Source organism: Myxine glutinosa, chromosome 5, assembly GCF_964187855.1.
Source record: "Myxine glutinosa chromosome 5, kmMyxGlut1.1, whole genome shotgun sequence".
Lineage (NCBI taxonomy): Eukaryota > Metazoa > Chordata > Myxini > Myxiniformes > Myxinidae > Myxine > Myxine glutinosa.
This window is the reverse complement of record NC_136265.1, coordinates 148,662,032-148,674,847: the sequence shown is the minus strand read 5'-3', so window position 1 is coordinate 148,674,847 and position 12,816 is coordinate 148,662,032. Positions and strand designations below refer to the sequence as shown.

Below are 12,816 nucleotides of genomic sequence, written 5' to 3'. Positions count from 1 at the left end.
TTCTTCTATTTTCGTCACGACAGGGAGCAGAGTTTAGACAGACATACTTGTCCCACTTCAAGACAGTTCTGTACTCCAGACATCGATCCTTTGCCCCTCTTGTTATGTGTGCTTTCTATAAAATAAAAAATCGTAATTATCACCGATTTATTTAAAGTTTCGAAAATGTAATTGAAACGTAAACGCGATAACCAGGTGAGAGGTAAGCTGTTGGATTTCATTACGTCATAATTGTTTTCCGCAACTTCACGTTCTCCGAATCTGACTCGTGAATGTGCCCGATGGAGAGGTGGTCTGCCTGCCACACACACACGTATATGTAAGGTGAGATTGTGACGTCACACAGGTTTTTCCGTTTCGGGGAAATGGAATGTCGGATTCGAGGATCGAACAATCAAGCAGGAGAAGGCGGAGGAGGTGCAGGAGGCGGCGGAGGAGCTGCTGCGCCTCTTGCGGTTCCTTGTGCAGGCGCTCTTGATTGAAAAGGCGGTCTAAACGGAGATAATAAAGCGCAGCCGAGCGAGCATGTTGGCGGAAAGCTTGTAGCCTTGTGAATGAGGCAGCTGTCCGGCAGCCGCACCTGCCACGCACGGGAATTCGCCTCCATTTGGAGCACTTTCAAAAAGTTGGAAAGAAAACACAAACGGTCCACGGCGAAGTTTATATTTATTTTCTTTGTGACCACGTGTTATTATATCCCCCTTCTCCATTACTCAGCCCCACGCCCACACCCTCTGCTCACCTTCCACCACTGCTCACCCTCCTTCATTGCTCACACCCCCACACTGATTGTAACCCTCCCCCCCGCTCCTCACCCTGCCATACTACTCATTCTCCCCAACTGCTCACCAAATCCCACTGCTCACCATACGTCACTGCTCACCAAATCCCACTGCTCACCCTACCACACTGCTCACCAAATCCCACTGCTCACCATACATCACTGCTCACCCTACCCACTGCTAACCATACCCCACTGCTCACCAAATCCCATTGCTCACCATGCCCCACTGCTCACCATGCTCCACTGCTCACCATACTTCACTGCTCACCATGCCCCAAATGCTCCCCATATTCCAATGCTCACCCTACCCCAATGCTCACCAAATCCCATTGCTCACCATGCCCCAATGCTCACCATACTTCACTGCTCACCATGCGCCAATGCTCACCAAATCCCACTGCTCACCATACTTCACTGCTCACCCTACCCCAATGCTCACCATACTTCACTGCTCACCATGCCCCACTGCTCACGATGCCCCAATGCTCACCCTACCCCACTGCTCACCATTCATCACTGCTCGCCATACATCACTACTTACTCTCAACCACGCTCACACCCGCAACACTACCCTCCTCCCCCAATCACTACTCATCCTCCACCACTGTTCACATTCATCCATAGTCCACTCACCTCCATTGCTCACCCTTCTCTACTGCTCACCATACGCAACTGCTCCTCATACCACACTTTTCAGCTCCTTCACTGATCACCCTCCTCCACTACTCACTCTACCCCATTGTCCACTCACCATATCCAACTTCTCACCATATGCCGCTTCTCGCCATGCCCCACTGGCCACTGCTTACTCTCCACCACGCTCACCCTCCACACTACTTCCCCCCATACCTACTCATCCTCCCTCACTGCTCACCATGCCCCACTGCTCACCCTCCACCACGCTCATCCTCCATCATGCTCACCTTCCACCACGCTCACACCAAAATACTACTCCACCTTCTCCCCCCAATCACTTCTCATCCTTCCCCACTGTTCACATTAATCCATTGTCCACTCACCTCCAATGCTCACCCTCCTCTACTGCTCCTCATACCCAACCGTTCACCCTCCTCCACTGTTCATCCTACCCCATTGTCCACTCACCATATCCAACGTCTCACCATATCCAACTTCTCACCATATCCAACTTCTCACCATATCCAACTTCTCACCATATGCAACTTCTCACCATATCCAACTTCTCACCATATCCAACTTCTCACCATATCCAACTTCTCACCATATCCAACTTCTCACCATATCCAACTTCTCACCATACCCCGCTGCTCACCATGGGCCACACTACTCATCTGCTCCCACTCCTTATGGTAATTACTTGAGATAATGAAGTGTGTTAATGGACAGCAAACATTATTAGAAACAATCAATCTTCCGACAATTTACCCTTGGTAAACGTAGATTAATCTGTGACCACCTCAGTTTCATTTAAAAACATTCGTTGCTTATTTGAAAAACGAATGTCGACTCCAATCTGGGTGGGAAGTGGAGGCGCCCATCGGATCCACGTAACCTGCAATCATGGTCACTGCGTGCGTCCGTCCAGGGTTCGCATGTTCAGCGTAAACCGTCCGCGTGTATTGTCATCGCCACGCCCACCAGCGGGGGTAATGAATAATGTACAATGAGGGAGCAGGCGGTACACGTCACAAGCAGCAGCAGGTGCACGAGGTCCAAACAATGGGCGGAGTGTATGAGCACGGAGCGAGCGGGGCGTCGGGGCGTGGGAAAGAGGACCGAGCCACGCCCAGGGCGACCGGGTAAGGAGGTGGAGGTGGGGGTGGGCGGCACGACCTATGGCAGGAACTCGACCCGTGAATTATCCACCCAATAAAAACCTCTGTTTCCACTCCTGTTATTTCACGTCTTGCTTCGCGCTGAACTTTTGACAACCGGTTTAACGTGCATCCGAGGGACGGCACGTACCGATGAATGACCCTGCCTGTGCAACACCAGGATGGCGGTTTATACCTGGGTCTGGGTTCGAACGCAGGTTACACAGCTTAAAGGTGAGTGCGTACCTCCAGACTATCCTATCAGCCCCGAATTTCTAATATCTCCTTGGATATCCCGATTAATGTCCGTTACCATGTAAAAGTACATTGACATCTCCTAATGTCCTCTGCACATGCATGTATGTATCTATTATTTAATTACCTCTCTGCCATTCTCGCAGCAAAAAAAGCTGCATAAAGTAATCAAGAAAAGCTACCTACACAAGGTAAACCCTTTGCCGTTTTAAACCCTATCCGGGTTCCACTCCCGCTGCAGACATTCACTAGTAGTACATACATTCGAATTCCAATGCTGCCCAGCTCGGCCGCCGGACCGGTTTCATCGCTTATTGGCGAGTCATGAACAGCATAGATAGAAACACACAAACCACCAATGGGCGGCGTGCTTTCGTCTACAGTGCCTCGACCGATCGTGCCTGTACATCCACGTACCTTGCATCCACCTACTGTTCCTGTACCTCCACGTACCGTGCTTCCACCTATCGTGCCTGTGCCTTCACCTACCTTGCCTCGGCCTACTGTGGCTGTGCCTCCACCTACCTTGCCTCGACCTACCGTGTCTGTGCTTCCACGTACCGTGCTTCTACCAACCGTGCCTGTGCCTCCACTTACCATGCTTCCACCTGCCATGCCTATTCCTCTATCTACCGTGCTTCCACCGAACGTGCCCACCCCACCGAACGTGCCCACCCCACCTAACGTGCCCACCCCACCTAACGTGCCCACCCCACCTAACGTGCCCACCCCACCTAACGTGCCTCACCCCACCTAACGTGCCCCCCCCCACCTAACATACCCTCCCCACCGAAGGTGCCTCCCCACCTAACGTCCCCCCCCCACCTAACGTCCCCCCCCACCTAACGTTGCCCCCCACCTAACGCCCCCCACCTAACGTTGCCCCCCACCTAACGTCCCCCCCACCTAACGTTGCCCCCCACCTAACGTTGCCCCCCCACCTAACGTTGCCCCCCCCCACCTAACGTCCCCCCCCACCCAACGTCCTGCCCCCACCTGACGTCCCTCCCCACACCTAACGTTCCCCCACCCCCACCTAACGTCCCCCCCCCCCCACCTAACGTCCCCCCCCCCACCTAACGTTCCCCCACCCCCACCTAACGTTCCCCCACCCCCACCTAACGTCCCCCCCCCCCCCCACCTAACGTCCCCCCCACCCCCACCCCACCTAACGCCCCCCCCCCACCTAACGTCCCCCCCCCACCTAACGTCCCCCCCCCACCTAACGTCCCCCCCCCACCTAACGTCCCCCCCCCCCACCTAACGTCCCCCCCCCCACCTAACGTCCCCCCCCCCCCACCTAACGTCCCCCCCCCCACCTAACGTCCCCCCCCCCACCTAACGTCCCCCCCACCCCCACCCCACCTAACGTCCCCCCCCCCACCCCACCTAACGTCCCCCCCCCCCCACCCCACCTAACGTCCCCCCCCCCCACCCCACCTAACGTCCCCCCCCCCCCCCCCACCCCACCTAACGTCCCCCCCCCCCCACCCCACCCCACCTAACTAGAGTCCCTGTATAAAGAGAGTTGCGCCATGCGCTGACCCGAGATTTCTGGTCACGTGATTTCGTGGCGCCATTTTGTGTCTAACTTCACCGTCCGTGAACGTCAGCTTGGTACGGGAATGTTGTTTATTGCCAAACAAAATGACTGGTTGTTCTGCTTTTGGTTGTTCAAACCAATCTGGGAAATATAAGATGTATAGATTTCCAAGTGATAAAGTCAGAAGACAAATTTGGGAAGCGAAAGTCAGACGAAAGAGCTGGAAAGCGATCGACTCCTCGAGACTCTGCCAGTTCTGAGTTTCACTTGTGAGGAGTGAACGGAGTAGTGATGAGTCTCACTTGTGAGGAGTGAACGGAGTAGTGATGAGTCTCACTTGTGAGGAATGAACGGAGCAGTGATGAGTCACTTGTGAGGAGTGAACGGAGTAGTGATGGTGTCTCACTTGTGAGGAGTGAACAGAGTAGTGATGAGTCTCACTTGTGAGGAGTGAACGGAGTAGTGATGAGTTTCACTTGTGAGGAGTGAACGTAGTGGGATGAAGTGTTGGTCTGGTCAGAGTGTTGTATTACGGGCAGAGTTTTCTTACGGTCTGAATGTATGAATCGTGTTCTGTACTGAATGTATGAACCAAGTTTCGTACTGAATGTTTACTGTGTTGGCCTCATCGTGTTCCTGGTGAAATTAAACAAGTTATGGTGAATACGACGTCGTATCTGTGCTTTTCCATATCTGTTCGACTAGACGAACCGTGCACACTGCAGGTATTTTTAAAAGTTTTTCTCTGTTTAATTACGGCTTGGCGCAGTCGAAAATTAAGTGTTAATTAAGTCGCCAGCTATGAAACATATTAATCGATCAGGCAATATCCATCAGAGTTCTGGGCAAGGGTGTAGTAATAAATGAACGTTTCAATCTTACTAGATGCCGATGACGTTTTCCTTATGTCAGAGACAGAAGCTGACTTGCAGCTTGTTAAATCATTACAATGGAAATTGAATATAAATGTCGATAAAACTAAAGTTGTACACTATAGAAATATGGCAATACCACGTACAGAATTTGTTTTAAGTGTGTTAGACTATATGTCGGCTGGAAGTCCTACACCGGAATTGCTCTCGGCACCCTTTAAAAAATATTGGATATGCCCACACTCCTTTCTAAAAGTTATTAAAATTCAGAGAACGACAGCATTGGTTTGTCTTACTTATAATGTTAGCTCTTATTTGCAGTGTTGGCTTGTAATATGCATTGCCATACCACTTTTAATATCACCACACAGCTCTTTTTCACGGCAATAGCTGAGTTTTTGACAAAACAAATATCACCTGTATGTAATATTAAGACTAAATATGTGTAGTAAATTTTTTTTTAGCAGGTTTAGAATATATCACCCCATATCGCGAATGTACATGTATATCTAATCCGACACACTTAGACACAAAATGGCGTCCAAATTTGAGTTGACACAACTCTCTATATACAGGGACTCTACAACTAACGTCCCCCCCCCACCCCACCTAACGTCCCCCCCCCACCCCACCTAACGTCCCCCCCCCACCCCACCTAACGTCCCCCCCCCACCCCACCTAACGTCCCCCCCCCACCCCACCCCACCTAACGTCCCCCCCCACCCCACCCCACCTAACGTCCCCCCCCCCACCCCACCCCACCTAACGTCCCCCCCCCCACCCCACCCCACCTAACGTCCCCCCCCCACCCCACCCCACCTAACGTCCCCCCCCACCCCACCCCACCTAACGTCCCCCCCCCACCCCACCCCACCCCACCTAACGTCCCCCCCCCCACCCCACCTAACGTCCCCCCCCCCCCCACCCCACCTAACGTCCCCCCCCACCCCCACCCCACCCCACCTAACGTCCTCCCCCACCCCACCTAACGTCCTCCCCCACCCCACAAAACGTCCCCCCCCCCACCCCACCTAACGTCCCCCCCCCCACCCCACCTAACGTCCCCCCCCCACCCCACCTAACGTCCCCCCCCCACCCCACCTAACGTCCCCCCCACCCCACCTAACGTCCCCCCCCACCCCACCTAACGTCCCCCCCCCCACCCCACCTAACGCCCCCCCCACCTAACGCCCCCCCCACCTAACGCCCCCCACCTAACGTCCCCCCCACCTAACGCCCCCCCCCCCCCACCTAACGTCCCCCCCCACCACCTAACGTCCCCCCCCACCACCTAACGTCCCCCCCCCCACCACCTAACGCCCCCCCCACCACTTAACGTCCCCCCCACCACCTAACGTCCCCCCCCCACCACCTAACGTCCCCCCCCCACCACCTAACGTCCCCCCCCCCACCTAACGTCCCCCCCCACCACCTAACGTCCCCCCCCCACCACCTAACGCCCCCCCCCCACCACCTAACGTCCCCCCCCACCACCTAACGTCCCCCCCCACCACCTAACGTCCCCCCCCCCCCCACCACCTAACGTCCCCCCCCCACCACCACCTAACGTCCCGTCCCCCCCCCCCACCACCTAACGTCCCCCCCCCACCACCTAACGTCCCCCCCCCACCACCTAACGTCCCGTCCCCCCCACCACCTAACGTCCCGTCCCCCCCACCACCTAACGTCCCGTCCCCCCCACCACCTAACGTCCCCCCCCCCACCACCTAACGTCCCCCCCCCCACCTAACGTCCCCCCCCCCCACCTAACGTCCCCCCCCACCTAACGTCCCCCCCCCACCACCTAACGTCCCCCCCCCCCACCACCTAACGTCCCCCCCCCACCACCTAACGTCCCCCCCCCCACCACCTAACGTCCGCCCCCCCACCACCTAACGTCCCCCCCCCCACCACCTAACGTCCCCCCCCCACCACCTAACGTCCCCCCCCACCACCTAACGTCCCCCCCCCCCACCACCTAACGCCCCCCCACCACCTAACGTCCCCCCCCCACCACCTAACGTCCCCCCCCCACCACCTAACGTCCCCCCCCCCACCACCTAACGTCCCCCCCCCCCACCACCTAACGTCCCCCCCCCACCACCTAACGTCCCCCCCCCACCACCTAACGTCCCCCCCCCACCACCTAACGTCCCCCCCCCACCACCACCTAACGTCCCGTCCCCCCCCCCACCACCTAACGTCCCCCCCCCACCACCTAACGTCCCCCCCCCCCACCACCTAACGTCCCCCCCCCACCTAACGTCCCCCCCCCACCACCTAACGTCCCCCCCCCCACCACCTAACGTCCCCCCCCCACCACCTAACGTCCCCCCCCCCCCCCACCACCTAACGTCCCCCCCCCCACCACCTAACGTCCCCCCCCCCACCGCCTAACGTCCCCCCCCCCCCACCACCTAACGTCCCCCCCCCACCACCTAACGTCCCCCCCCACCACCTAACGTCCCCCCCCCCCCACCACCTAACGCCCCCCCCACCACCTAACGTCCCCCCCCCCCACCTAACGTCCCCCCCCCACCTAACGTCCCCCCCCCACCACCTAACGTCCCCCCCCCCCCACCACCTAACGTCCCCCCCCCACCACCTAACGTCCCCCCCCACCACCTAACGCCCCCCCCCCACCACCTAACGCCCCCCCCACCACCTAACGTCCCCCCCCCACCACCTAACGTCCCCCCCCCACCACCTAACGTCCCCCCCCCCCACCACCTAACGTCCCCCCCCCCCACCACCTAACGTCCCCCCCCCACCACCTAACGTCCCCCCCCCCACCACCTAACGCCCCCCCCCCCCACCACCTAACGTCCCCCCCCCCCACCACCACCTAACGTCCCGTCCCCCCCCCCACCACCTAACGTCCCCCCCCCCCACCACCTAACGTCCCCCCCCCCACCACCTAACGTCCCCCCCCCACCACCTAACGTCCCCCCCCACCACCTAACGTCCCCCCCCCACCACCTAACGTCCCCCCCCCCACCACCTAACGCCCCCCCCCACCACCTAACGCCCCCCCCACCACCTAACGTCCCCCCCCCACCACCTAACGTCCCCCCCCCACCACCTAACGCCCCCCCCCCACCACCTAACGTCCCCCCCCCCCCCACCTAACGTCCCCCCACCCCCCACCACCTAACGCCCCCCCCCACCACCTAACGTCCCCCCCCCCCCACCACCTAACGTCCCCCCCCCCCACCACCTAACGTCCCCCCCCCCACCACCTAACGTCCCCCCCCCACCACCTAACGTCCCCCCCCCACCACCTAACGTCCCCCCCCCCACCACCTAACGTCCCCCCCCCCCACCACCTAACGTCCCCCCCCCCACCACCTAACGTCCCCCCCCCCCCCCACCACCTAACGTCCCCCCCCCCCACCACCTAACGTCCCCCCCCCACCACCTAACGTCCCCCCCCACCACCTAACGTCCCCCCCCACCACCTAACGTCCCCCCCCACCACCTAACGTCCCCCCCCCCACCACCTCCTAACGCCCCCCCCCCCACCACCACCTAACGCCCCCCCCACCACCTAACGCCCCCCCCCCCCACCACCTAACGCCCCCCCCCCCACCTAACGCCCCCCCCCCACCACCTAACGTCCCCCCCCCCCCCCACCACCTAACGTCCCCCCCCCCCCCACCACCTAACGTCCCCCCCCCCCCCCACCACCTAACGTCCCCCCCCCCCCCCCCCCACACCATTTGCACTGTCGATATAAATCAACATTTAAATATCAAAGGTCCAACCAATTGCATGTCTCACCTGTTCATAATGGAAGGGAACAACCAATCATCTGTCTCACATAATAAGTTATCCCCAGAAGACTGATTAGGTGAGAGCTGATTGGTTGTTCTCTCCAATTGTGTTCCCTCCATCTGTGGGGGTGGGCGGGGAATTTTGCCCCAATCCGAATGCGTGGTTTACCTTTTGTGTCGATAACCTTTCCCGCATACAAGGCATTATTTATGTGTGATCAGATTAAAGGCTGTCAATGATGCAACATGCGTCATCACCTGGACCACACCTGGTGAGATCTGATAGCTGAATGAGCTCATTCTACACCCTTCATCCACTGTTCCCGACGTCCTTGTTGACGGTTTCAGCCTTTTATCCCTCATCGATGATGATCAATGATCAATCAATCGATAGCACGTACACGCCTCTCAGTGGGCTGTCCATCCAGCACGAAATACCCACAGGTGCACAAATTATAATTTACCTGTGAGCTAATAATGGAATCTTGTACGCTTAGCTCAGGTGTGTCACACAACAGGTTGGTATAGTGAGACAAACACGGGACACAGTTATATAATATCATTAGGATTTCCCGACTCAGCTATAAACCGCCATCCTGGAGTTTCGCGGGCTTTTCATCAAGGGGTGCGTCGTCCCTCGGATGGACGTTAAAACTGGTCGTTCCGTCTGCCAAGTGCCAATCATCAGGTGGTGGACGTGAAAGATTCCACCGTGTCCTTCGCGAAGAGAAGGCGAGCTATCGCAGGCACTCGTCACTCAAAATTCCCAATTCCTAGTTTGATTTACAGGGGGCACTGTATCAGTGGCACAGCTGCCTCTCCAGCAAATTATACCACCCTTAGCCATGTTGTGCTGCAAACCAATGAAGAAGAAGAAGCTGTACTTTCTGAGCGTGCCAGTGCAGGACAATTGAGCCAGGGAAGCCGCAGTGTTGCCTGTGGGCGTGGTTATTGCCGATGTGACGTCATTAGAGAAACTCCTCCCACTCGTACAGTTTATTATCTCTATTTCTGGTTGTTGTAAATCCTCATGCTGTCAGCCTGAGATTTACTAATCTGTGGATAAACACGTAAACGACAAGCAATCAAAACTGCCTTAAAATCGACTTTATTAAATTTTCCTTCGTCATACGTAGTCGTGGTAGTGGGACTTTTCGGTCGTTTGAGTTTTCGCAATCGAGGTCCACAATTACGTATTTAAACGGTCGTAATTAATCCCACCTTCTTGCGTGGTCCGGCTGGTCAGGTGCACACGTTGATACCTTGCCTCACCTGCGAAACTTCCGCAGTGACTGTTTGCACCTGGGTCGATATACGAACACGGACGAGACGACTCATGTTCGAACTCAGGTGAGAGTGCATACCTGTAGGTTTGCATACCAATACCTTGCTTGCAATTGCCAATGAACGTCCATCAGTGTTACTGTATAACGAGTGGTTCAGAGGGCATCATAGCTCATGGTTACCTGGTACCTGGTGTAAAGCCGAACTTCTCCTTAGACGTGCACGCTTTGATGTGTGTGTATATATACGCACATATATATGTATATGTATATATATATATATATATATATATATATATATATATATATATATATATATATATATATATATATATACATATACACACACACACACACATAATACAGAGGGACACGACCCGATTGAAATCGCTCACCAGGTATTCCCAGGTGCTCACCAGGTATTCCCAGGTTTTCGTTACGGGGCATCATTACGGAACTTCGGTGCAGGTGTGTGATTAATTTCGGGAAATGTAACCCCCACCTTCGTCGACTGTTACACTGTTCCCTGAACGGACGAACAGCATCGGCTTCCATCTTGGTTTGAGCACATCAATGGTGCACACCATAAGTCATACAATAGACCGTTGCATCACAAGGGTGTGCCGTCTCTCGGATGGACGTTAAACGGGTGTCCCGTCTGACGGTATTAGTTGATGGACGTTAAACATCCCACGGTGTTGTTCGTGAAGAGTAGGCGAGTTATCTCCGGCACCCTGAATTGCACATTCATGACCCGCCAGTCGAACGGCAGATCTGGCCAAGGCAAACCACCTAATGTAATCCTTGCAGTACTGAACCTGATAGAGACACACAAGCAACAGGCATGCGCTGTAGTTGTCAACCTATGGTGGTTTGTTTGCCATAACTCGGTCGGGATTTGAACTGTAGACCGCAGTCTCGAAGCGTCGAACCATTATGCCACCTGGTGGTGCACCAGGTCGTCACCATTTGTTTCACAGAACATGAAACCTGAACAATGTAGCACATTGCAGATTTTTCCTACACCTTATTCTACACAAAACACAGCACGTGCACACGTAATGCACTCCAGCATGGCCACAACAGGTCTGAGTGGCTCATGGAGGGAGTGACGAAGGTGAAGGCCTCGACTTCACCTATTAGGATTTCGCGACTTGAAACAGGACCAAGAGCTGTCTCATTACGGTCGATCCAGCAAGGTAATACCTCCATAACACCAGCACCCATATTCATCATCACCTGTCACAGTCACACGGTTGTTGGTTGTTACTCACCCTTTACTGGAATCGGACAACGGGAGAGATACATCCAGACAAAGCACTGAGATAAGCGGACAAAGCAAGACAATATACATATCATAAAATAAGACAAACTATTTCGATTCCTAAATCCAAAGTTAAATAAAACTCAATGTATTCAACCCCTCAGGCTTCACTACTTCAGCTCACACCAGAAGCCATGCAATGGCTATCAAGACCATGCTGGGAGATTAGCTCAGAGAATGAAAACCATTTGAAGAGACTGGTTTTCAGGTGACCAGATAAAAGGAAGGTCGTAGACTATCTATGTATTTCAAGGAACTTTATAGACAAAACATAAAGCGTATTGTTACGTTTGTGGGGGGTAGGGATACCTTATTTCAGGTAGAGTGTATATATTAGTGTGCTCCGACTGTCGTGAAGAAGAAGACACCTCAATATGTCATAAGCACTGAACTGAAAATATATAGAACTAGTAGAAGTACCCGGCATTGCCGGGCGGGGGGGGGGGGGGAGGGGGAGGGGGAAGGGGAGGGGAGGGGAACGAGGGGGGGGGGGGGAGCGAGCCCCTTGGCAAAACGAGCGATTTTTTTTTTCATAGCGTTCATAGCGTTTCATAGCGTCATAGCGATTTTTTTTTACATAGCGTTCATAGCGTCATAGCGTCATAGCGTTCATAGCGTCATAGCGATTTTTTTTTTTCATAGCGTCATAGCGTTCATAGCGTCATATCCTTCATAGCGTCATAGCGTCATAGCGTTCATAGCGTTTCATAGCGTTTCATAGCGTCATAGCGATTTTTTTTTTCATAGCGTCATATCGTTCATAGCGTTCATAGCGTTCATAGCGTCATAGCGTTCATAGCGTTTCATAGCGTCATAGCGATTTTTTTTTTTCATAGCGTCATAGCGTTCGTAGCGTCATATCGTTCATAGCGTCATAGCGTTCATAGCGTCATAGCGTTCATAGCGTCATCACGTGATCGCTCTGAGCGAATCAGCGCCCACCTGCTCTGATTCCGTTGATTCCGTGTGCTGAAATGCGCTGAGGTAAATATGAATAAAAAATATGGATCATCAAATATTTTGAGTTCGGCCATGTTCGTCCCAGGCTCAATGGCCATGTCTATGCCAAATATCAAGCACGTAAGCCTCTCCGTTTAGGAGTCTATCGGTAACATTACACACACACACACACACACACACACACACACTGTGTTTTATATATATAGATGACCATTGCCATTCACACCAC

At 54.8% G+C, this 12,816-nt stretch overlaps 1 protein-coding gene across 3 annotated transcripts in view; it reads left to right on the top strand.

The window, feature by feature from the left end:
* The first annotated feature begins 2,685 nt into the window (after positions 1-2,685).
* Positions 2,686-12,816, top strand: part of TRPT1 (tRNA phosphotransferase 1) — a 458,396-nt gene continuing 448,265 nt past the window's right edge. Inside the window, exon 1 of one of the 3 annotated variants that reach the window (XM_068115987.2) lies at positions 2,686-2,811. In XM_068115987.2, coding sequence (XP_067972088.2) covers positions 2,731-2,811 — 81 coding nt within the window. In that variant the 5' untranslated portion in view covers positions 2,686-2,730. Of the gene's footprint in view, positions 2,812-10,293; positions 10,371-12,816 lie in introns of those variants that run through there. The other 2 variants (XM_068115991.2, XM_068115990.2) reach the window with 2 other exon arrangements.